The 25,013-nt window shown below is 39.3% G+C and overlaps 4 protein-coding genes across 6 annotated transcripts; 3 read left to right on the top strand and 1 right to left on the bottom strand.

Annotated features, from left to right (window-relative positions):
* Window positions 1-1,875: 1,875 nt before the first annotated feature.
* Window positions 1,876-7,245, top strand: LOC116247812 (uncharacterized). 2 transcript variants are annotated; one of them, XM_031620145.2, is made up of 6 exons: window positions 1,878-2,320; window positions 2,435-2,462; window positions 6,358-6,585; window positions 6,678-6,741; window positions 6,821-6,880; window positions 6,963-7,245. In XM_031620145.2, exons 1-6 carry the CDS (start codon window positions 2,214-2,216, stop codon window positions 7,019-7,021), a joined length of 546 nt encoding a protein of 181 aa, XP_031476005.1. In that variant the 5' UTR covers window positions 1,878-2,213; the 3' UTR covers window positions 7,022-7,245. The 2 variants fall into 2 exon arrangements, with proteins under 2 accessions (XP_031476006.1, XP_031476005.1); XM_031620146.2 differs by lacking the exon at window positions 2,435-2,462 and having other exon boundaries at window positions 1,876-2,320.
* A 1,201-nt stretch (window positions 7,246-8,446) lies between these two features.
* On the bottom strand, window positions 8,447-12,841 carry LOC116247809 (uncharacterized). Of its 2 annotated transcripts, none has more exons than XM_031620142.2 (4): window positions 12,204-12,841; window positions 11,689-12,080; window positions 10,784-10,826; window positions 8,447-9,229 (listed from the first exon to the last, which is right to left on the bottom strand). In XM_031620142.2, the coding sequence occupies exons 1-4, from the start codon at window positions 12,322-12,324 to the stop codon at window positions 8,802-8,804; spliced, it is 984 nt and encodes a 327-aa protein (XP_031476002.1). In that variant the 5' UTR covers window positions 12,325-12,841; the 3' UTR covers window positions 8,447-8,801. The 2 variants fall into 2 exon arrangements, with proteins under 2 accessions (XP_031476002.1, XP_031476003.1); XM_031620143.2 differs by having other exon boundaries at window positions 8,447-9,184; window positions 12,204-12,839.
* A 1,716-nt stretch (window positions 12,842-14,557) lies between these two features.
* Window positions 14,558-15,804, top strand: LOC116247810 (fasciclin-like arabinogalactan protein 11). The gene has a single exon (XM_031620144.2). The coding sequence runs from the start codon at window positions 14,665-14,667 to the stop codon at window positions 15,469-15,471; it is 807 nt and encodes a 268-aa protein (XP_031476004.1). The 5' UTR covers window positions 14,558-14,664; the 3' UTR covers window positions 15,472-15,804.
* A 2,955-nt stretch (window positions 15,805-18,759) lies between these two features.
* On the top strand, window positions 18,760-24,521 carry LOC116247808 (ferric reduction oxidase 7, chloroplastic-like). The gene is made up of 9 exons (XM_031620141.2): window positions 18,760-19,146; window positions 19,252-19,342; window positions 19,481-19,678; window positions 20,012-20,246; window positions 20,367-20,694; window positions 21,225-21,471; window positions 22,854-23,109; window positions 23,187-23,604; window positions 24,179-24,521. Exons 1-9 carry the CDS (start codon window positions 18,912-18,914, stop codon window positions 24,346-24,348), a joined length of 2,178 nt encoding a protein of 725 aa, XP_031476001.1. The 5' UTR covers window positions 18,760-18,911; the 3' UTR covers window positions 24,349-24,521.
* Window positions 24,522-25,013: the final 492 nt, after the last annotated feature.

The following is a 25,013-nucleotide window of genomic DNA, read 5'->3' as shown; positions in this document are numbered from 1 at the left end:
TTATTGAATATTCCACTTTTTTTTTTCAACTTAAAGATGTTTAAGTTTAAGCAAGTGGGGTGGCAGGTGTGGAGAATTGCCCACACAGGCATAAAAAAAAGTGTTTATTTTTTTTTACTGAAACTTCATGGCAATTTCAATTTACATATATGTGTTGCTTAAAAACTTAAAATTATATAACTAATGTTTATTGGCATTTTTTTTCTCTCACTCTGCCCCTCTCTTAAGTCCAACTCTTTAATCTTTGTTGATTCTACGTACATATGTTTGACTCGCTACTTAGTTGGTAAATATTAAGTTTTTTTTTTGTTTAATTATTTTGAGAAAACCATCTTTGCGACTTAATATGAAAAGTAAAACCTTCAAGCAAATTCTCTACTCCCAGTCTTCGCAGGCATTGACTTTTCGAATAAATGGACATACTGAGATTTGAATGAGTAACTTACCGCTCACTCAATTAGGTGCACCATACCCATCAATGCATTAAAGGTTGCGTATTGACCATGTATAATGAGACAATAACATTCATGAGTGAGAAAAAGTTCGATATTATATGAGATAAAATTGTATGTCGCCGAGTCTCTGAAGCAAGCCAGAACCTTAGGGGCATCACATAAAGGTATAACTCCTCTAAGTAAACATTAAACCCAAAAAAATAAATAAAGAAGCCATGTAAAGTTTTCCTGCCCAACTGCACATAAAGTAAATAATTTAAGTTTTTCTTACCGACAAGCAAGCTAAGATTAGGCAGCCATGTAATATGATATTGATTTTGTGCTTTTTCAAGTTCAAACAAAAACCTTGCTGGCAATAAATAATTCAACAGATGACTGCAAGAAATCAAAAAGTGCAACGTCCGAACAAGTGTTTGGTGCGCGATGACTTGTCTTATATGTTTAATAAGACAGGCACGTAACATAATCAACCAAATCACATTCTTAAATATGATTTTAAAAGTTTGTGTTTTCAAAGGGTCATTCGATAACATATTAAATATTGGAGTAGATTTCATAGTGTTTGATAAATATGTTTCTAGCAAGTTTATGAAGTAATTTGTCATTGTTTTCATTGCCAAAGTAGGCCCAGCAGACATTTGATGGTGAAAACAGTATCAAACTATTTCGTAAATCGAGACATATTCATGCAACTAAGTGACATATTCATATAAGTAAGTGCCGCCATTCCCTTTTTCAAACAACTCTCATGATATATTGTGTAGAATATACCTAAAAATGTTATGGTGTTGTTCTAGGAAATTGACTTTAATTGTATTTATTATTTAAACACAGAAACAATATCTATGATCATATCGTGCTTTTTTTGCAACAAACGTATGGTGTTGCGTATAATGGACTATTAAAAATGTACTTTAGAATCTTCTTACTATTAAACACCTGATCACAATTACTATATACATATATATATTCTAAAATTAAGGTAGATTTTTAAAACATTTTGAAAAGTGTTTTATAAATATGCGTTAATTTTGGAGATAGATACAAAGTAACATACGATTTTTATTGCCAAACAATTCATAATAAATGTATGTGCATGTCACCCAAACGAGCCGACTAGCCCGAGTTAGTGCGCCAACCCGACTCTCTTTCACCATGCTGAGCCAGTTATGCGACCAACTTTAGGCATGGGTCCCAGCACAACTGGAGCCAGTTCGAAACTGGCTGGAGCGTGAGAAGCAGAACAGTTGTTAGGACGCCCTTTGACCCACTCCGAGTCAAAGCACCAACCATCGACACCCTTGACCCACCGGAGTCAAGCACCAACCCTCGAATCGAATCCCCTTGGCGTCCCTCCCCTTCCTTCCCTGTCTCACCAACCGTTGCGTCTGCGCATATTTTATTTACTGAAAAAATAAACGGTGAAAATCTGGACGCCTCGGTTCAGGGAGGGCCGGAGGAAGGAGGAGAAGCAAAAGGGAAACGAAGGTCACTTCTTAAGTCTGACGTTTGGAACCAAAGCCTACTTCAACCGCGATCGCGGAGCCAGGATTTTGAAAATTCAGACTGGGATCTCCGGCGAATACGGCACCCGTTTGCCGCCTATCCCGGGGCGGCGAATTTCCTGACGGAGAGGTTGCGGAGAGCTCCGGCCATTTTACGGCCTTGTGCGTCGCTCCGTTGGGGTAAGCTGAAGGGTAGGGATCGAATTTAGGGTTAGGTCCTTTGTTGCCCGATATCCCTCCCGTCGGCTCTTTCATGGAGGTCAGAAATGTTCCGGACAATTCGGTTACGGCTGCTCCCGCGTCCTCCAAGCAGCTTAAGCCCTCACCGAACCTCGTCGATAGCAGCTCCGTTTCCCAGAGGTCCTTCTCTTTTATTATTGATTTAATTCCTTGTGTTTTATTGTCTCGTTCTCATTGCTGTTGCTTTAATTGCTACCCTGTATCCTCTTCTTTTTTTTCGTTTCTGTTCATCAGATTGCAGAAGGAATTGATGGCTTTGATGGTACGATCGGCGTCTTTCTTGTCGTTCTTTCTGTTGTTGTTGCTGTTCGTTGTCGGCTTTTTGAGCTACGGGTTTGATTTATATGATAGTCCTTCTTCCTTTATTGTTCTGTATATTTCCTTTCGGAATTCCATGGTGAACTCCGCCTGCTTATGTGCAAGAAATCTGATTGGACCATGCGGGAAGAAAGCTCGACCAAACATATTTGTTGTTGGTGTTCATTTCGATAACATGTTTGGATAGTTTTCTGAAATTGGCGCATAGTGGCATTCGATATATTTTTGTATCATACGCACAAAAATGGCTATGTATGAGACGGTTTATTGCGCGTCAGTAACTGGAAGTGGAATATGTACATGGGAAGCTGCTTTCACGGAAATGTTCTGGGACAAAGAAAGCAAAACTACAGTAACATGTTAATTCCACATTGCGATAAATCACATTTTAGGGGAGAATCAAAGTCTCTTCATTTTGCGATTGTTTTTGTAATTCACTCTGATTTGGTGTTGGAAGAATTTTGAGTTTTCTTTTAATGGCTACAAACATAATCTTGATACAGACTTCAGGTCGTTATGTTTTCCTTAGAACCTAGTGTTTGGTCAATCTTTCTCAGAAGGTAGTGGGTCGATCTCAATTATCAGAAAATTCACCACAATTGGAGGACCTGGGTACATTAATATACTCCTGGTCATGAGGATAATTATTGCAAGCCCTCGAATATAGAAGGAAGCATGCTGCTAATTGATGGAATAAGTTTTAACAAATGTTTGGGTTGATGAAAGTGGGTACACCAGGAGCAGTTAAATCATACAAAGAGAAAGACTCTATTTATGCAAATAGGGAAATGCTACTTTTTGCAGGAAAGAGGGGCAGTGCTTGTGACTTTGTAGTGGGGTCTTATTTTGAAATTTGACTCGTGAGAATGGTCTTGATAGTAGTCACCATGGGGTTGAACCTCATGATCAAGGACGTTAAAGCTATCCTCAAGCAGATTGAAGATGTCTATGACACAATAAGAATTAACCGCCTTGTTAAGATCAAGTACTTGATGGCTACCTTTAAAGTTTAAACATTTGTCAACAGGATTGTGAGGAGCTTAAATGACAATCTTGTGAAATAACTATCGAGTTATATGGTTATGGCCAAGGGGTCAAGACATGCCGAATACTTGATAGATTACTTCAAAGGGTTGACAAGCTTGAGGCTGAAGAAGAACGTGGTATTATAATCGATATTGCACTCTGGAAGACTGAAACCACATACACATAGTATTACTGCACTGTCATTGGTGCTGTTGGCTATCGTGACTTCATCAAGAACATGTTCACTGGGTTTTCTCATGCTGATTGCACTGTCCTGATCATTGGTTCTACGACCGTTCGTTTTGAAGCTCAATTCCATGATATCAAACTTTGCAAACTTATGGTCGGCCAAATGAATCTTTGTTTGTCAATGAAGATAAAATGTGTTCAAGTATTTAATTAAATAAAGTCTCTGATAGATCCCTTGGCTAAGTGCGATTTATTGAAAAACTGAAGTTAAAGGCTGTACATAGCAGAGAGTGAACATGACATCAACCACCTGAGGAGTGAGACCCTACCCTAACCGCAGGACACTGAAGAGATCAATGGATTAACAGAGGAGACAATTTATGTGTTTGAGCATTTTGTGAGTGTTTGGAGTTCATGGGTTGTTGCTTTTGCATAGTCAGTTTATGATGACAAGATTTGGTAGACCTGCCAGGCTGCCAGTTGATCAAATTACTTCTGCCAGTCGATCCAAATTACTTCCTGCAAACTGGAAATTGAATTTTTAATAACCGGCTTTCTGGTATGATAAAACTGGCTTTCTGCCAAGTGTTTATGGAACCTGCAATCTGGAAGTTGAAGCTTTAGTAACCAGCTTTTCCTTATGATAAAGCCAGCTTTTTGGCAAGTGTTTATGGAATAAAATTTTCATTTCCAGTTTTATACAGCCCACTATGTATCTGTTTCTCTATGTATCCCAAGCCATCCTAGCAATCTAGCATTGTATTCAGAGATGCTTGGAAGAAAATAACCATGATCAGAAACTGCTGACCCTAATTTCTATTCCAACATCTGTGATGATAGAATACTTAAATTCATTGGGCTCAGTGATGTTTTCAACTAGAGCCTACATGGGTTGACAGATTGATTAATTCTCTTGAAGGTATTTTTTAAGTGTTTAGTCTCAGTATTGGATACGAATTAGGCAGATTCCATAGCAAACTTTTTGTTTGCTTTTTAAGTTCAATGTATTCGAATTACTAGAATAGTGGATCATATCTGTAGATGGCATTCCATCTTGAGTTTGATAAACAAAGAATTAGAACTGACTGCTGGACACTTGGGTTTTTGCCTTTCAACAAAAAACTGAAAAGTAAGCATGGAGAAACATGCGTTTTGGGCTCCTTATACTTGGCTAGATACTTCAGTTTAAGGCCTTCAAGGGGTGAAAGTTTCAATACCTTAGACGGACGTGGTGTTTCTCTTGATTCAAGGCTAAAGTTGTTGGCAGCTTTTGTGGTGAGCAAGGAAGTGTTGCTTGAGAGTTTCTAAATTCAAATTGAGTAACAACCAAAACTGAGAGCGCCTCTCAGCAAAACCGTGGTGGTTTCTCTCCTTATACAGAAAGAATGCATTCATCATCCTCTGGCATGAATTGTTCTCAATTGACTTGAATTTACAACATAACTTCTTTAACAAAGGTTCTCCTACCCTTAGAGGTGCCTACTGCACTCTTCAAAGGAGCTTTTCAGAGACTTGTCTCTCAGTCCATAGGTCCTCACACACAGTGAAATACCTTGTTAGACATTAGATCATTTAAGGGCCCATCTATATGGCCAGGCTACACACACACACACACACACACACACACACACACACACACACACATATATATGCACACACACACACACACACACACAAAAGAGCGAGAAGGAAAAACTTCTGTTAATTATTTTTTGAATTTTTTAGGTTTATGGTCTCATTATCTCTCCTGTTTACATTTTTACAATCCATGTCTCATTGAATTTCCAGTATTAGATAATAATAAAATATTTAATTTGCTGATAAGTCCATAAAGGCCAATTATTAGCTTATTTCATACTTCAGAAAAATCTCATTAGATTATTACACAATCCAGGGAGGAAGAGAGAGAGAGAGTGAGAGTGAGAATACCTATGAAAAACTACTGTTAATTTTTTTTTAAATAAATTATTTTCAATCTTCAAGTTCTTAACAAATGTACAGATGAGAATGAGGCATTTGTATTATAGATGTGTGTGTGAGTCTGTGTGCTTGTGTGTGTGTGTGTGAGAGAGAGAGAGAGAGAGAGTACTTAGCAGGAACCATTATCAAAATCGTAAATGAATTGTTTACAATGTTAAATTCTATACCAAATGTACAGATAACATTGAGCTTGTATCATGGACATGTTATTTCGGATTTTGTTAATCAGGAAGCTGGTTTTGACCAAAACTGCCTTCACTTCTGCCTTTTGTAATATTTAAGATAAGATATAATTACTAATTTTTGTGAAAGACAGGAAATAAAATTGCAAACGATCCTGCTGTTCATCTTATGTTGTCTCGTCCACCTATAGTGTCCTCTTTATCTTACTTTCCTTTATCTTTTTCCTTAGTATAGCAACACGATTTGTCCTTTGTGAAATGATATATGCTCTGTTAAGTTGAAGATCTTTGAAGTTTCTTCTGCTTCTTGTTTTATTCAATTAATGGAAGTTGCTGTTTATATTGCTGATTCTCTCTCCCTCTCTCTCTCTTTCTCTCTGTGTCTGTGTGTCTGTCTGTCTTGTATGATTATCCTTTTTAGATTTATTCTTCATTTAAGGATATAATCATTTAAATCACCAGATGAGCGGAGATCCTGGAATATCAGCATTCCCTGATGGTGAAAACATCTTCTCCTGGATTGGAACCATAAATGGAAGCAAGGGAACTGCCTATGATGGCTTGTCCTACAAGCTTTCTCTTCGGTTTCCTATGGACTATCCCTTTAAGCCGCCACAAGTTAAATTTGAGACTATGTGTTTTCATCCAAATGTTGATCAATACGGCAATATATGCCTTGATATACTACAGGTATATGTAAACATTGTTCTTTTATTAAGCTAAGAAAGAAATTGTACCTTCTCACTGTATAGCTTATAAATTTGATGGCTTTCTATCCATAGGACAAGTGGTCTTCTGCATATGACTGCAGAACCGTTCTTCTGTCCATTCAGAGCCTGCTGGGAGGTTTGTCTTTTCCATTAGACTCACCTGCTTATGCTTCACTTCTTTCTGCATTTATTGATTTCTGTTCTTCAATTTTCAGAGCCCAACAACGAGAGCCCTCTCAACAGCTATGCTGCTACTTTGTGGAATAACCAAGAAGGTGGACATAGCTATCTTAGCCTCAGTTCTTTGATACATTACGTGATAATTACCATCCTGAACGTTCTATTTGCTGTATGCAGACTACAGAAAGGTGGTTCTCAAGCAATACACAGATGGTGGGGGTGTTACTGAAAGCTGAAAATTAGGTTTTCTTTTAGGTCTTCAAAGCATATCCATGAGATGATCTGTGACTGCTCCGGTAACTGATTTCTCAGGAAGCTCTTGGGTTGCATTCTGGCCCTGGCCAATTTGAAGATATCAAAATCCTGGTTTTTGTGTATCATTGTGAAACAATTGTGATCTGGACCCCTGTAGACCGAGTCACTTAATTCCGCCTTTGACCAATACATAAGCCTTATCTGATGTTCTGTTGCAGGAACTTCAATTTACCTTCTGGCGTGCTCTGGTTCACTTCTGGGTTTCACCTTTTGCAAACTTAAAATGGTTTTACATCCTTTTCCCCCATATGCTTCTATAGCAGGAACGAGGCGTGTGCATTACTTCACGAAGTTTGCCTTCAGTATCAGTTAAGCTCGTCCTAGGCGACCTAAACGCATGAGCAGCTTGGCCAGATGAATGAAGCTCCTAGTCTGATCATGCAAGTGTACAGAAAGCTTATACTGAAAGAAGGGTGTCGTTGATTCCTTTTAGGCATTAATGTTTTGCAATTTTTTTTTGCCATTGTGAGATCAACTCCATAGATTTAGGTTGGTCCAGATCCTATTGCTATGTGGAGGACCTTTAAGAATGACATTCCACATAAGGTTAGGACATCGAGGGTCCTTGGTTGAGGTAGGTTTGAATTCCACCTCTTTCTCATGGCATTTTGAACACTTCCAATAGCTGGGTCAGGTCTACATTGAGCGAAATTGCCAAAACATTGGGAGGAGCAGGCGCTTCAAACTCTCAATCCTGTACCACATTTGTGTGGTTCAGTGCCTGAGAGATTTAGGCATCCTCACCTTGAATCCATCCATCAGTTTGCTATGTAAGCGGTAGATTCAAGAACTTAAAAACGGATGTTTACATTTCTTTCTAAAGATAGTTTGGCATATTATATGATCCGCGTACCATCTCGACTGGAAAATGGTTGACTCCACTTACTTCAGCCCCAATGAGAAGATCTCTTTCCATCCATTCACGAGAGCAGTTATTCACTAGCAACTTCCCTTCTTTTCCCAGTGCGTTTTTTGTTTGTTCTGCCATTCTCCTGCTTGCGTTTCTGTTTCTGTATAATCAATTGTATATGCCCAAGAAAATGCTTGCAACAAACAATTGATTGGAAATAGCATGGGAATCTTAGACAGGCTAGAAGGCTTTAAGATCCTTTACTAACAATTTTGGGTGGCAAGTAGGGATGTCAATGTTAAGGGATTCAATTCGCATCGGATGCATACCTTACCATACATCCTCTTATTCAGATATCTATATATTCGGATTCATTCATATTCGAATTCATGAAGAAAAATATATACCATGTCTGAATCCAGAATCCAAATTCTTAATCCAAATCTGCTTTTTAGATTATCACCCGAACCCCAACTTTTAAACCAATCCAACGACATTGTAGGCATTGTCAATGAGATATTTATTTAAAATTATATCTGACTTGAACAGATTGTAGGCATTGCCACCAAGCTCAAAGCCACCACTCAAATGCAAAAGAACAGGATACACAGGGCAAAACAGAATTTAAATTTGCATCCTTCACCTTCCTTCTGTATTCACCATGCAACTGCACTCCCCACAAAGGTTGCCCTTCAGTGTTGATGCTAATGGTGCGAGTCATCAACAAACCACTGGCTGAAAAAATGTGATTTCTAGTAAGTCAACCGGTTCCTGTAGGTGTAGCTGTTCTACCAACCAAAGCATTGCAAATCTGAGTGCTGCACAGGATCTCAGTGAACGCATCTGACATTTTATACTGAGTTCACCGAGTCATCATCACTGGCTTCGCTATCACTGCTGCTGCCACTCCCACTCCCACTCGCACTGCCGCTGCCGCTTCCACTGCTCCCACTGCCACTGCTACCACTTGAGCTGGATGTCTGTCCATTGCGCGCCTGTGCATTAACTTGAGCACGTAAAGCTTCTGCAGCATTTGGTCCCTTGTCAGCTTCCTCATCTGTAATATCCACATCAGCAATCTCATCCTCAGAGTCATTCTCAATATTCCTCATGTTCAAATTCATCTTTGGAGCCTCTCCAAGTCCAGCCTCTGCTTCATCGTCATCCATAAGCACATCAATCTTTTCAGACTCATCACTCTTCCCTATTGGAGATGAAGTTGGCAAGATTGGCACTGCATTTGAATAATCAACCGAATTCTTATCAGCAGGTTTGGCACCTAAATCATTTAAACATCATGGGGCAGAGACAGATTAGCCAGAGCAAAGAGCATATAATGATTTCCATCTAGCTGTACTCAAAAGTAGGAAAACATGAAGAAACTGAACGACCAAAAGACTTAAAATGAGATTTCCACTTTTTTTCTCTCTTTCATATTCCAAGGTCATTTCTTCAACACATATTGGAGCAAATAAGAAAAAAAAAAAATTAAAGTCCCAAAAAGCCATTGCACACTCTAAGCATTTAGTGAGAGCAATAATGATCCACACACCCAAGTAAAGTAATAAAAGTGAACTTGCAAATTTGCTGCATCTTATTCAAGAAATTCCATTAAAAATTATGGGCAGCTCTCCTTGTTCTCAATGATTCATTTGCAAAAGGTAGGTGACTTTCAAGTTCTGAGATTTTATTAGCACCATACAGCTATTCTTTTTTGCTTGACTTCCACTAAATCCTCATTTTAAATTTCCACCTATTTTTCTCTCTCTTCTGTTATAATGCTTATCACAACCCACATCTTTCCTCATAAACTATGCCACCACAACAAAAGGATGTTGGACACATTTTTTGGAATGATTTCCATTATAAAAGGTCAGAAATAGGGGTTAAATAGTATCATCCACTGAAATGGATTTATACTGATCTTGTTGATCATAAGTTTCAATGACACGGAACAGGTTTCGGATAAAGGATTGATCTTCTCTGCTATCTAAGATGAGCTTATCATCTGGGTAGAGCAATCTTCAGTTGATTTCATCTCTTCTCCAAATTCTCTTGCTCACTTGTTCATAACATGTCAGTGTGCTTTTCACATGATCTTTCCAAGCATCTGATCTTGAAGCAATAATCCTTTGTCCACCTACTCTATCGTAGGATGAATTACACATTCACAAAGCTTGGAAAAAGTAATTCAATTATCTTCCCCTATATTCATAAACTAATGGGACACCAACTAAATTCGACACAACTGCTAGCCTATGATTAATCAGCTAAAACCCAGACAGGTCATCTCCCTTATTGGAGCCATCATCTGTAGTTTATGCCATTTGATATTGGGAAGCATCACAGAAAGTACAACTTGGCACTTGAGAAGTATAACTGTTCAGGCAAATGGGTTTGATCCTCTAAAGCCTGTTTCACTTTTTTCGATGAATAAAGCTTGTTTCACTTAATACGGTGCTTAGGCATATTAAATAGCAGAGTTGATATGCAAATCTTAAATTTCATGGAGTGTGTCAGATATTAGAAAACCTGCACTAATTAGTCAAGACAAATTAAATATAAATGACCAACACCATCTTTTCACATTCGAATCATATCATAAAATCCAGCAAAAGCTAGCATCTGCCGAGACCAAATATGAAAGCAAAATCACTATGCAAGCCACAAACATAAAAGAGAGAAAAAAGAAAGACCTAGAAAAGGAGAAACCTATTTATGCAATGGAAAAAAGGATGGACACGAGCAAAAAACAAAAAGATTCACAGAGAGTATTTTCAGAGAAAATTGAAGCTACAAGCACCATCATTTATTACTATAAGCTATCAAGTACCTGAGCTGCCAAACTCGCCAATATCAATTCGCTCCACTTCAACCTGCCACAGAAAAGAAATAAAAGGAAACATAAATATAATCGCATAATTCATATCCAAAGACGATACCAAAAGTAAGAGAAAAACAGCACAGAGCTAGTGAAGCAACCATTAAGGAATTGAAAAATGAGAAAGGTCTGCTGAAAGGAAGAACGGCCTTATCCTCATTGGATGCAGAGAGAAAAAAAGACACACACACATGAAAATGGACAGACATCGATAACATGTTAAAAAGAAATGGACCAAAATATAAGAGACAAGTTCGAGTAATATTTGCATGATATGAAACAAAGAATACTCGGTAACAAACAACTCAGCAAATCAAATCCCTAAACTCCTAAGCAAAATCAGGTGGTATACTGTTATTGGAATGGAAAACTATAGGAAACATGGTTCTTTATGCTGTTAAGGTAAATACCGGTTCTCTAATCTCGGTCTGAGCGAATCAGGAAAGGACTGAAAACTATATGCACCAAGCTATTTTCAACTAAATGTGGTGAATAGCGTTCTTATAGGAGCATCCTAATCTCACCATCACGTTTATCTGCACATGGGTGCTGATCTCTTCGCGTAATAACAAAAAATGAAGAAGACTACGATGTGAACCAAAGTGTGGGAACGTGGCATCAGACAGCAAAGAAACATAATCGCTTTTCCTTTTCTTAACGTCTCTTCAATCCACCACCTTCTGATCCTCCATGTCATACCCTTTTCCATTCATTTACACTTCAATGTTGAATAATCAACGAGATTCACTACGAGTTTCTATACATTATAACAGAACAATTCTAATTGAAATAGACTAATCAGAGAGAGTAAATGTCAGTCTTGCCATACATTATAATAGAGCATCGATTTCACTTACAGGAACCACCGAGTGTAGGGCAGTCTTAGTCACAGAAGACGGTGGCACTGAAAGCGGTTTCGCTGCTGATGGTTTCGCATGAGGAGGACTTCGCAGAAGAGGGTCGCTGGCAGAGGCTGCAGAAGCGGCGGCAGCGGCAGCGGCAGAAGATGACTCCCCAGGCAGGCGGAGATGACGAAGGCGCTTGACAGCGCGATGCAGGCGTTCGAGGCGGAAAGAGTTGCCGTCAAACAAGAGGACGGCCTCGTTGTCCTTCGCCTCGCTGGTGCCCTCAAAGATCACCTTGGGCTTTCCCGGCTGGTTGTTCTGGAACTCGACGGTCACCTTGTTGTCCTTCGTCTTGATCAGGCTTCCCGGCTGACTCTTATCGATCGATGCCGGCTTGAATTCATCTTTACCGGTGGCAAAGGGGAATCAGAAAGACAAGCAACATAAAAGGTGGGCATCTTACAAAACCCCTAAGCAAATATAATCAAACATCAACAATTGAACCTTTGGCGGATCAAGAACCTTACATCTGAGCGTGCAGAACTTGGAGGAGGAGGCCGCCTCGGTGAAGGAAGAGCCTAGAGTTAGGTCGTACCACTTGTCCGGCTGCGGAGCGGTGCTGGGTTCTTTGGTGGCGTTGTTCGCCATATTTGAGGCCAGATCATTCACAGAGACATTGTTTCCCTCCTGCTGTGGTGGAACTCCGTCAGCGATCGGTCGAAATGAAAATTGAAATGGGTAGTCCGGGAAAGCCCTAGACAAACGACGGCCCGACGGCTAGAGGAGCAAATTTTTGGTAAGGAATAAGGACTGGCTTAAGGTTTTCCCCTTTCGGCCGAGTCCCGGGACCTGCTTCCGGAACATTTTTGGACGGGAAATTTGGCTGACGTTGAAAGGGTTTGGACTTTTTCCCCACAAATCATCAATAAAAGAATAATCAGTTCTAATTTCTCTTCTAAAGGGAGCTATTGAGATTTATTGGGACGCTATTAATTTTTATCACGATAATGCTAGAGGACTTGGATTTGCTGGCCGTCATTGAGAGTAGGATTGCAAGCGATGCAGATCTGTTTGAAGAAACTTTTTTCTTACCAGTAGAGATGGTAAGAGATTTGGAATGAATGCACTTTTACTATCTCCAACAGGAGTGCTTCTGAATCTAAGGCCAGGAGCCGAGCACTTGTCGACTAAACATTTGTGTATCCATCATTTTACATTATAGAAAAATAAGAATTGAATTGAGGGGAAACATGAATCTCAACTTAAAGATCATTCTTCCGATAATAATCACCGACACCTACACTTATAACTATATCCAATAAAACCATGAACACTCGCGTACAACCAAATAAATCTTTTACAGTTGGAGGCATCCGGCATCAATATTCTACATGAAAGGCTTATATACTCACGTCGTTGTTCCCTTCATTCTTAAGAAACCAACCACTGAGGTACTACAGTTTGAGAAAATGACAAGGCTTGAAAACCGAAACTTAAGCGCGTGAATATACAAATATACAGTAATGTGACCCTTGTTGATCTGGCAAAGAATTAGACGTTACGTTTAGGAAACCAAAACCACTATTCTTCCTTGGGATAGAGATTTTAGCACAAGTACTACAAAATAGGATCATCTTGAAGGATGTAGAGGAGTCACCATCTTTTTCTTACTTTCAGAATGCTTCTCTTACAGTCATGTTTTAGGTGCAGTGTGATTTTCCAACAATAACTATACGGAAAGGAAAAAGAGACAGCCATGAATGTCATCATCAATATTCATCATCCAAATAGCCTTAGAAGCCTCACCATCACCACCATATATCTTGGCAGATCAAACAGCTACCAGGAATAAAAGTGAAAGTTCTTGGGATAGGAAAAGAGCTTGATTTGATCCAAGAATCTTACATTATTGTGGGGGAAGGCAATGGACTCAAGTGGGGTTCTTGATCGCTTAAACCAGTGCTCATCCAAATCAGAGGTCCCAAAACAAAAGGTTATCAAGGTTTGAACTAATCAAGGCCAATGATTTGAAGGAGGACAAGAATTGATGAAATGCAAGAATTGATGAAACGCGAGTATTCAATTTCAACTCTGCTCCAAATTAACTAAAACTGGGCCGTGATTCTCTTCATCTTAATTGACGGGTTGAGTCGTCCTCAATTTGATCAACTGGTAGGGCTTGGATTGGGTGATTTTCTTCAACTATTCCTTAATTTGGATTTGGCCTGAAACGATCAATCCATTGAAGATCAATTCACCATAGCTTCACCAAATAATTGCTTCCACTTACGTTGTTCGCGCAAGGAATACTTGGTACATATCTTTCTACAGTGGAACCAGGTCCCTGTTGGAGCGTGGAGTTTGATCCATACTTAATGACCTTTTTAATCTCATGTTTACGAAGGCACCGCTTGCATGTACTTAGTAATTCTTCTATGATAGTGAAAACTGTTTTGTGTCCCGGCCGTGAACGTAGGAGAATGTTGTCTTCAAACCACATGAGTGTTCTTTCTTTTTTTCTTCTTCTAATTTCTATTATCTTAGTGCGTCAAGAGAGAGTGTGAGAGAGTCTTGTTCCTAACAGCCTCTTACTCCCGTCAATTACGTCTCTCCAGAGAGCATGTGATCTAACCCCACCGATTCAATGGAAGCCATGAAGATCATGGTGCTTCCTACTAAAGAAATGCCAGTTATAAAGAATCACCTACTAGGCCACCAACATTCATAGTGTTCTCCAATTTAAAGGCTGTACAGCCGTGAAATCAAGTAATTCCGGCTCCACTGTCGCCCCTTTTTTCAAAAGCTATGCTGCCGAAAACAACCTCCTATCATCCGGTTGGTAGATCCAACCACCACCTTCACTACCACCGCCACCATATATAACACCGCCACGTCTTTCGTCCACCACCACCACCTTCCTCCTCACCTTCAACCGGAAGAGAAAACAAAGAACTGCAGCTTCTCCAATCTCCATCCACCTCATATTTGATGTCCATGGCTAAGCATCAATTGGACATTGCTTCCTTCCTCATCATCTTCTCAGCTCTGTCGACTTTCTTCTTCTACCCAGCTCTGTCACAGCCACAAGCTTCGCCATCACCAGCCGCGCCAGTGACTCCGGCTGCGCCGGCACCTGCCTCCGGCCCGCTGAATGTGACGGCTATTCTTGAGAAGAACGGGCAGTTCAGTACCTTCATACGCCTGCTTAAGAGCACTCAAGTTGGCGATCAGCTCATCAACGAACTCAACAACTCGAACCAAGGGATGACCATCTTTGCACCGACCGACGATGCCTTCAACTCCCTGAAATCCGGCACCTTGAACTCCCTCACTGACTCGCAGAAAGTCTCTCTGGTTCAGTTCCACATCGTCCCTCAGTTCCTCACCGCGGCTCAGTTCCAGACGGTGAGCAACCCCCTGAGGACTCAGGCTGGCGGCGCCGACGGCCAGTTTCCGTTGAACATTACGACCTCAGGCAATCAGGTGAACATATCCACCGGCGTTGATGAGACCCAATTGGATAACTCGCTCTACTCCGCCAATTCCTTGGCGATTTACCGTGTGAACAAGGTGCTGCTTCCGATTGCCTTCTTCGGGACGCCGTCGCCGGCTGAAGCTCCGGCGCCGGCTGCAGCAGAGAAGAAGGGAAAGAGGGCAACGGATGACAGCCCGTCATCATCATCGTCGACGTCGTCTGACACGCCTTCTGATAATTCAGGGGCCCTTGGAGGCAACCACAAGGTGGTGAGTGGGGTGGTAGTAGGTGCCGCCATTACAGCAGCAATGTGGTTGTGATCAGATTTCATATCTTCACAGACTTTTGGATCATAGATCTTCAAGGAGGAGGTGCACACTACACATTGATTGTTCTGCTTCCCCTCTTCCTCTTTAAAGCCAAAAGATATGGATCAAATTGCTGGTAGGACATTGTTAGAGGTGGTGTTGCAGAATGGGTGATGCATGGTGGCAATTATTGTCTGTTTGTGATGGATTATTCTTCTCGCTTGTTTCGTTTGGGAGCTTTGTAATTTGTTCTTTTTTCTTGTTCTCTTTGTGTTGATATCGATTTTTGTTGGTGTAGTATGTTTGTGAAAGGATTCATGGAGGTCCATTTTTTTGCTGATTCAAGTTAATGCTGCAAATATCGATCGCCATAGCAAGCATGCTCTTCTTAGTTATTTGGCATCCAAATTTATGAGATTGGCATGAATCCATGACTGCCAAAAAAAAAAAAGAAATAACAATGAAGAAATACTACGGTGATCATCTGATTGATTTCTGTTAATGGTCATAATTGAATCCGAATGCAAAAAATTTCAGACAATTGGTTGCATGACCTGCTGTGTAGTTCACGGGAACTAATGTGAGATTAGCGACCCGAATTTGGATCTCCTTATTTGGAACTGGAAGAGAACATTAAATCCGGTTAGTAATCAGATCCAGGTGGTGTATACATTTCTGCATTCGAGTGGCAGAGTTCAAATCCAATTCCTAAATCACGGATATGGACATGTAAATATGGGATCCACCCAACTTGGAAAAATGAGATCTATGGCTAAAGCCAAGTTCAGCTGGATTAGATCGGACTCTTTAAAGTCTGTCCATTTGAAATGCATGTGGAATTATGAAAGGTCGCAACGGGGTATTAAGGAAGAGCTTGATTGAGGTAATTAATTTCTCAGGTATTTTGGGAACAACAGGGATATTCAATGTGAGTTACTTTTTGGTATTCTAAATAGGTTGGATCTAGAACAGATAATACAGTTGAGATCGGGTCAAAATAGAAGCCGAACACACAAAAAATGCCAAAAAGTTTGTATTCAGATTACGGATGTCCATATATATATTCGATTTGGATTGGATGTTAGGTTGAACTATTTTTAAAAAAAAATATGAAAAAAAAATATCCAATTAAGAAATCAGATCCAATTCATATTTAAGAAATGACATAAATATCATCATATTCAATTTGGCATGGGGACTTTCTACTGCCAATGAAATGAAGCACCTGTGAGCATTTTCTAGCACGATAAATTTTGGGAAGATGGTATCTCAGTTGGGATCGAGTTCTGTATCCACCCTCGTGTATGTAATGAGTGTATGCCTGATGTGGTCTCCACTATCAATATGCACATTTCCTTTCATGTCTAAACATTGCACATGTGTGTGTATGAGATAATACATAAGTATGAAATAACAAATAAATATGAGATAATGTTTATGAGATAACAAAAAAATTATGAGATAATGAGATAACGGATGGATGAATGTATAAAGATAATGTTTATGAGATGATAAAATAATTATGAGATAATGAGATAAAGCTATGAGTAGGGCAAAAAAAATGAAAACACTTTTTATTGCTTAAGTGAGTATATTGCTCAAATCTTCTTTTTGTAGTTTTTTTAATCCATGTTCTTTTTTCATATTAATCATGAATATTTTTTGTTATTATTAAAATGATGCATGAAAGTACATACACAAGGATGACTTATATAACTAGCTTTGATTTCAGTTACCCATTCCCCTAAGATTGCTGAACCGTTTCCCATTCAATATCAAACACAATCAGCACCACTCTCACTGAAGTGTTAGCCTTCATCGTAAAGGACCTTGGTTATCCAACAGGTGGTGGAGCCACATGTGGAATTGTGTGGGCGGTTGCCCATAGTCCCACAAAATCTGTGCCATAGGGGTCAAATTTTTTTCTGGGATTGGTGCATTTTACCCCAATTTTTGGCTCAGTGACTACTGTCCATTTGGATCCCCTGTGTTCCGATTGACCAGAAAGCCTCAATCATCTCCTCCTTGTCCACCTCAAACCAGATTTCCTTCTTGTACATCTAAATGCCGGATTGGATTGAACAATTTGATCGCGTACCAGTCAATGCAAGCTTATGTACACGATAGATCATCTCAAGAAGTTTAGAGAACTTATCATAGTTGATGGTCCTTTATTGTTTATCCAACCGAAACAAAGTATAAAGCATGTTAAAAATGTCAAACCCCTCTCTCAACAGTTAAGATAGTTTTGGCCTTTTGGACCTTATCATTAGAGTTAGTAGCAGAGGCACAAAAAATCAGACTTGACGTCTAACATGCAGATACATTCTTTACAAAAAAGTCAATACAAACATTACACGTGTATGATTGAGAGGTCGTTTTATGTTTAAGATTTTGAAAAAAAAAGTTATATGTTGTTTATATCTTAGTTAATAAGCCAGGACTAAAACTAGCTTTTGTGCCTGGGCCCTTGTGCAAGCCCCGCTAGTTATATTTGATCGTGCGCAAAGTACATTCTTTTAAATAACAAAATGTAGTTGCTTGTTAGAATTTAACGGCCCAATGAGTTTGTTCTTTGTTAAGTCATGTAAATCACAATTATAAGACTTTTGAAATGTCAAATTACAGTCAAATTTATTAATTGTAGTTTAACATTTAAAATGGCGTTTTACGTATACCAACTTTACAAGCTCAGGTTACATAGATTAGACAGATCACTGTATAATATATATTTTCCGGCTGCATATTTCTCAGTTCCTTCTCATTAAAGTTCTCCAAAAAATTTCTGGATTTTGAGTTCTTGATAAATCCAGCGTTTTAGAAGCCAACTGAGCTGGACCACGAGTTCGCCATTCAAGCCTTACCAGTAAAAAGAATGAAATCTTCTTCTGGAACAATGGGCGTCCCACATGCTCTCTTCAATCAAAATCGTGGTTACGGAGAAATGCAGAGCCACAAACTGCTTTCTCGCTTGTCCATCCGAGGAGGAAACCAACAAGCGAAGGTATTGACGTCGCACTCTTTTGCCCTCATGAAACTGACGCATAAGGCTCTCCTGTTGCACCACCCAACCATCTTTCAACAAAATGGCATGGTAGTTCTCAGCTTTATTTTTTCCTTCGACCAAATTTTCCTGGTTCGTCTTCCTTCTTTTTGTTGGCATTCGGTACACAACCTTTTGGTCGCTTTCTGTCTCCATCCGCTGTTGTTCTCTGTTTTACTGAAGCCACTCAAAGTACATTTCCTTGGCACGATTAGCACCGGAAGTGATATTACACGTTAAATAATGAGGCTGTCGATTTTTCATAAATTTTGTGGTGCCATTACCTTTGGAGCAATGGATGACGAGATATTCTTAAGCAAGTCCTCGGAGTTTTTCCGATGCCGTTGTTTCTTTAGAGTATACGAGTTTCACATTTGGTCTTGCCTACACAACGGTGGTGTCTGCTGCCATGGATGAACGTCCCGATCGGCAGCCACTTCTTTCTAAAGATAGCAGAGATTATGGGCTTGGCAACAAGAACGTTGGCTTTCTTAGGCTTTCCCTGAAATATGGCTTGAAGCTTGTCATGTGGGTGATCTTTCTCACATGGGTCACCGTGATATTTCTTTTCCCAAGCGACTTCATGGGGGAAATGTTTGAGAAATGGATTATGATGACCAGGGGGACGATATTTGGTGTCTCTGGTGAGACTATGTGGAAATTCTTTATCTTCAAGTAAAAGTAAGGAAGAAAAAAAGCAAAAGAAACAATAGTAACGCCTATAATTTCTCATTTCCTCGTGTTGGCAGGGAGTATCTTCCTGCTGTTCAGCGCCCCTATTCTAGCAATTGCACTTCTGGGGACTCTGTACATCGGCCTGTTTCCCAGGGAGTACAATGAGTAAGGAACCCTTTTACCTTCCATCCTGCAACCTTTACTGCTATAGTGTTTTCACTCATTGCATTCAAATTCTCTAGGAATAAGTTGAGATGAAAAAACTCAACGTGAATTTTTCTTGTTTGTTTAATTTTGGTTCAGGAGAAAGAGAAACAGATCGCCGTCTCTCCGCTTATGGACGTTTCCTGTACTTGTTGATGGCCCTTTTGGGGTGGTTTCTGCTGCAGAGTTCATCGGCATCGCCGTGTTTTTTCTTTATATTCTCTGGGCAACATCTGCTTATGCTAGAAAAGATAGTCGGCTTGTAGCCTTCCTGGATGTTTCTTCAAGAGAGAAAATGTAATTTCTTTCTTCATTTTGTCATTTCTGCAAATTCTGCTGAAATTGGTTTTTCTCTGCAGTTGTGACAATGGCGATTGCCTTGTTGACAATGAAACTGATATCAGACTATGTTTCTCACAAAGTTCGTGATATTTAGATGATGTAGCAATTTTTATAAACGGAAGATGCTTATACTGGAAGGCAGACATCTTCTTTAATTTATTTTGTCGGCATGAACGGGCATTAAGAATCTTAAATGTGTTTAAATATCTCATTCTAGCATTAGACATGCATTATTATTTCTTTCACATGGGTAATTGTGAATAACTGTTTCGAGTTGATACTTCGCAGTTGTTTCATGTTGGATTTGGTGGGACTTCACTTTGGATCGATTGGGCTGTTTTGCACTGCGTTTTTGTTTTTACCGATATCAAGGGGTTCTATCCTTCTTCGTCTTATAGATATTCCATTTGAACACGCGACAAGGTATCACGTCTGGTTGGGACATGTTACAATGATCCTATTCACCTTGCATGGCTTGTGTTATGTCATCTCCTGGTCAATACAGGGTACTCTGCAGCCTAAGGTCAGCGAATACCAGAAGAATGCTTATTGTGTATTCCAATTGTGTTCATGTTTTCGATGTTTATTTCTCTTGGTGGATGTGCACTACTCTTAACCATTGTAACTATAAATTTTTTCTCAGCTAATCGAGTGGAGAGACATTGGAGTTGCCAATTTGCCAGGGGTTATAAGCCTGTTGGCTGGACTGTTGATGTGGGTTACATCATTCTCTCCCGTGAGAAAAAATTTCTTCGAGCTGTTCTTTTACACCCACCAACTCTATGTTGTGTTCATAATTTTCTTGGCATTACATGTCGGCGACTTCATATTCTACATGGCTGGTGGTGCAATTTTCTTGTTTGTGCTGGATCGTTTTCTGAGGTTCTGCCAGTCGAGGGCTACTGTTGATGTGCTTTCAGCAAAATGCCTTCCATGCGGAACAGTAGAATTGACTCTCTCGAAGCCACAGAGTAATTTTTTTCCTATAAATTTCTTTACATCTTGAACAAACAACCATGAGCATGTGTGTACATATGCCTGTGCATGTGCGTATGAATGGACGTGCATAGTTATCCTTGCTTTCCATATAGCTGTGTTGGGTTGAAAGAGTGTTGAGATGCATGCAGGGATGTATTGATTACTTCATTGCCTAGGGACTTATTTATCACCTTGTCCAAGATTATCATTAGGTCCAAGTTCCATAAGGTATGCACTGGCCAGATTTAATCATGTTATGAAGGTTCACCTGTTACATTTGTGTGAGAGCCAGAGCATCAACATGGATAGAGATGGTGATTATAGCTATATGTTGAGCTTAAGAACATAAAAAATTTGTTGGCCTGTCATCTGTTGTCATGTTCCCACTATTCTCTGTTTACCCAAAATAGATGAATGAAAGTTGTTTACTTCTCCGTAGTGTGTTCCTTTTCATTTTTTTCCATGTTTCTTTTGTGATTCATCTTTTTGAAGTGATTTTGATAACTGGTTTTTCTTGTCACAGAGATGAGATACAGTGCTCTTGGTTTTGTCTTCCTGCAAGTGAGGGAATTATCGTGGCTCCAGTGGCATCCTTTCAGTGTTTCTTCTAGTCCATTGGATGGTGGGTTTCATATGTCTGTTCTAATTAAAGTTCTTGGTCACTGGACTGAAAAGTTAAGGGATAGCATCTTGAGTGGCACAAACCGTGATTTCAACATAAGTGCTTCTGTTGAGGGGCCATACGGACATGAGTCACCATACTATCTGCAGTAAGTCTGCTTGGGATTCTGTGATTTGGAAGTCTCTGATATGAAGAAGGTTCATGGTGCTATCCTATTTCTTGTTTACTTATATGATTGAAGCAACCAGGTTTAGGATAGCACTACTTGCACACTAACGGATGTTCATATTTGTTGCATTGTTATACATCTTGTATAGTTCCTGTCACTATCCTTAATCCTATTTTATCTTATGGGCTGCAAAGCAGAGTTGGTTATAGAATAATTATAATAGCAAACAACATACTCTTGTTGGATAAATTGAATGTTAGCTGTTCCTTAGGCCTTATTACTGCAGTTATGGAACATTGTCTCTTTCTTTTTAATTGGTGAATGTCTTCAGACTGTGAAAAGAAAGCAGTTGACAACCAAAATTTTCAATTGGTATCAGTCAATCAAGGAAAGTCTGTAAAACGAGAGGTGTTCATTTCCAAGCAATCTGCTGAAATTCAAAATAATTCCTATACTTCGTAGAGAAAATAGTTGACAATGACAACATTAAATTTTTATCACTCGTAGGGGACTTCTGGTTGCCAGAAAGTCTATTATGATAACCTGAATCAATTAAGTCTTCCATACACATATTTAGGAAGACAAAACAAATTGTGGTATTGTATAAAAGTTTGTGAAAGGGATCTGGCCATATTTAATTTTGAGTGTAATGGGGTTATCAATTATTCCAGCCTTCTTATTAACCTGAATACTGAATTCAATTGTCTTGCTTAAGCTGACAAAGTTGCCAAATTTTATGTGAAAACTTTCTCCTTCATTTTGACAACCACTTCAGTATGATGTCATGTGAAATTCTGTTACTTTCAAGCTTGAATGCTAGTAATGCCCTTGGAGACCAAAATTTAGGTAAATGAGAAGCCAGGCGAATAGGTGAAATTTACCTACCACATCACCTTCACTAACCCAATAAGTGGATATGACACACTTGACGAATGTAGGAAAGGAAAAGTGCGGTATTAAAAGGGTGATGATCTGGGGACTTCAGAACATGTGCTTCAGGGTGGATTTTCATGTTATTAAGTTCATTATTTACATGTTCTTCACACATTTTACGCTTGCAGCTTAACCTTACCATTTAGAACAAATAGCCGTTGATGTATTCACGCTGAAGTTTATCAGCATGTGTCTTCCAATGGCTTTTGCTGGATTCGCAGTTCCAAGTGAATCCAGAATTCTTTTTCCTTTTAGTTGTTTTTCTTTCACTTGCACCATTCAATGATGCATCTTCTGTTCGACCATCATCTTATGTGATAGTAGTTCAGTGAAGGTGCTTTCATGTAATGAAACATGACATTTATGGTAATTAAAAATCCTATCTTGGTCTTCCAATTGACGGAGATATTCATGGTCTATTGCAACAGGTATGAAAATCTCATACTGGTCGCTGGGGGCATTGGGATTTCACCCTTCATTGCCATTGTGAGAGACATACTTCACAGGGTTAAGGAAAGAAGAACCTGCCTGCCAAAAAACATACTGATAGTTTGGTCAGTCAAGAGAACAAAAGAGCTTTCTCTTCTTTCTAAAATTGATGCGACATCTTTATGTGCATTCTTTCCTAAAGTTCTAAATGTGGAGGTTCAAACATATGTGACACAAGAAACAGAAAAGCCACTGGTATGCGTTGGTTTATACTGTAAAATTCCATTTGATAAACAATAATGTCAAAACTAATTCGTATTCTACTAGTACAGGAAGAAGGTAATCTTTCCAGAAACAAGACTGTGGCCCACTTTCCACGCATCCGTGGCAGTAGCATGTCCACCTTGGTTGGTACAGGCAATATGATATGGTCAGGGCTCTATTTGTTCTCTTCAATAGTGGGTTTTATCGTGCTCATAGCTCTGGTTGAATTATTGTATATAAGACGGTTTAATAAGTCTACTTGGTGGCTACAAGGACTGTTGTGCATCATTTGCATGCTTGCAAGTGTCATATTATTTGGTGGTACAGTAATCATGTTATGGCGTTGTTGGGAAAGCAGTCCTGTAGGCCATGATCAGCACAAAGATTCTGGATTGCAGAATGAGCCTACAGACTATGATGAAGAAACATCAGAAAATCTTGTTTCATTGGGATCAAATCATTATGGGCAACGGCCCAACTTCACAGGTAATCCTATTTTCACAACTACTTAATTGAATTATAAACAAGGAAAAAAGAGCCTGTGCTTGCTTTTTTAGGTGGGACCTGCGGTGTTTCTTTTTTGAATTCAAGAGTAGAAGGTTTGGAACAGTGTGTAAAAATTAGATGATTAATCGGCAACAACATTATTTTATTTATTTTAAAAAATAAATAATAATTAAAATAATAAAAAGTTCAAAATATGTAAAGAAAAATATAAAATGAATAGTTTATGACAACTGGCATCCGTCAAATTGATTTTGCACTGAATCTATTCAATTTCACTACACTAGTTTGAGGTAGGCTGCCAAAAAGTCAAATAGATGAAAGGAAAACGTTGCTAATGATGAAGAGCGTTCTTCAAAATGAAGTGAATATTTGTGCCCACGCACTGCCTACTCTAGTTTGGTGGATTTTGTCATGGGGAATGAGTATATCTCTGTTTGAGAAATAATCCATTTCTGCTGTTTGTAACTTGTAAAGTAATCTGAAACAAGGAAACTTACAAGTCAATTCTTCAAATTTCTAGTAGTTTATCTTTTCCTGCCTTTCTTGTTTGCAGGTATTTTCAGTTCTATATCTGGCAAGTGGGGGAACGTGGACGTGGGTGTTCTTGTCTGTGGTCCGCCAGGCCTCCAGACAAGCGTTGCTGCAGAGTGCAGGTCTCAGAACTTGAAGAGCAGATGGGATCACCCAATTTTCCACTTTCATACTCATAGTTTTGATTTATAGAATGCTACAGTGGAGCTGTTGATATGCAGTTGCCTCTAGACCAGTTAGATCGTCAAATTTGGTATACCGTCTGAAACCGACTTCCATCTTGGCATCTGTTTAGGTTTACTGGTTACTGAATGTGTATTACAAGATAATATATAATAATATATGCTATACAGTATGTAGTTTAACTCTTTCTCTCTCTCTCTCTCTCCCTCCCCCCCTTCTGATTTTCTCTTGAAATGTTGGAAATCTTCAACTTTGAGAGGAATAACATTTTCATTATACCCAAGGGAACTTTCTGTGCAGTCTTTAATTTTTACAAAACAGGTCTATAACTATTATAGACAGGATATATCTGCATTACAATAGTCAATAGTGTGAGTTGCACTCCCAGTGGCATAGATCTCTCTAGCTAGTACCTTTAGGTAGGCCTTAAAAGCTCTCGTTCATGTCCTCCAAATCCTGAAGGGTTCTATTCTTCTACTGCCCAGAGTGTGACATTCTGTTTCATCTCTAGGGTCTTACAATTACTCTCTTAAAGGTTCAGAGTCTTAACTGCCCATTGGGGATATTCAAATACAATAAAAATGGTTTGCTGCTTTCGTTAGGATCAAATAATTAGTGTAAATGCAAGGAACGCATCGTTTTCTGGGAAATTTGGAAGCAAGTAATGGCTAAAA

Source organism: Nymphaea colorata, chromosome 2, assembly GCF_008831285.2.
Source record: "Nymphaea colorata isolate Beijing-Zhang1983 chromosome 2, ASM883128v2, whole genome shotgun sequence".
NCBI lineage: Eukaryota > Viridiplantae > Streptophyta > Magnoliopsida > Nymphaeales > Nymphaeaceae > Nymphaea > Nymphaea colorata.
Note: the sequence above shows the minus strand (reverse complement) of the source record. Positions and strands in the feature narration are given on the sequence as shown.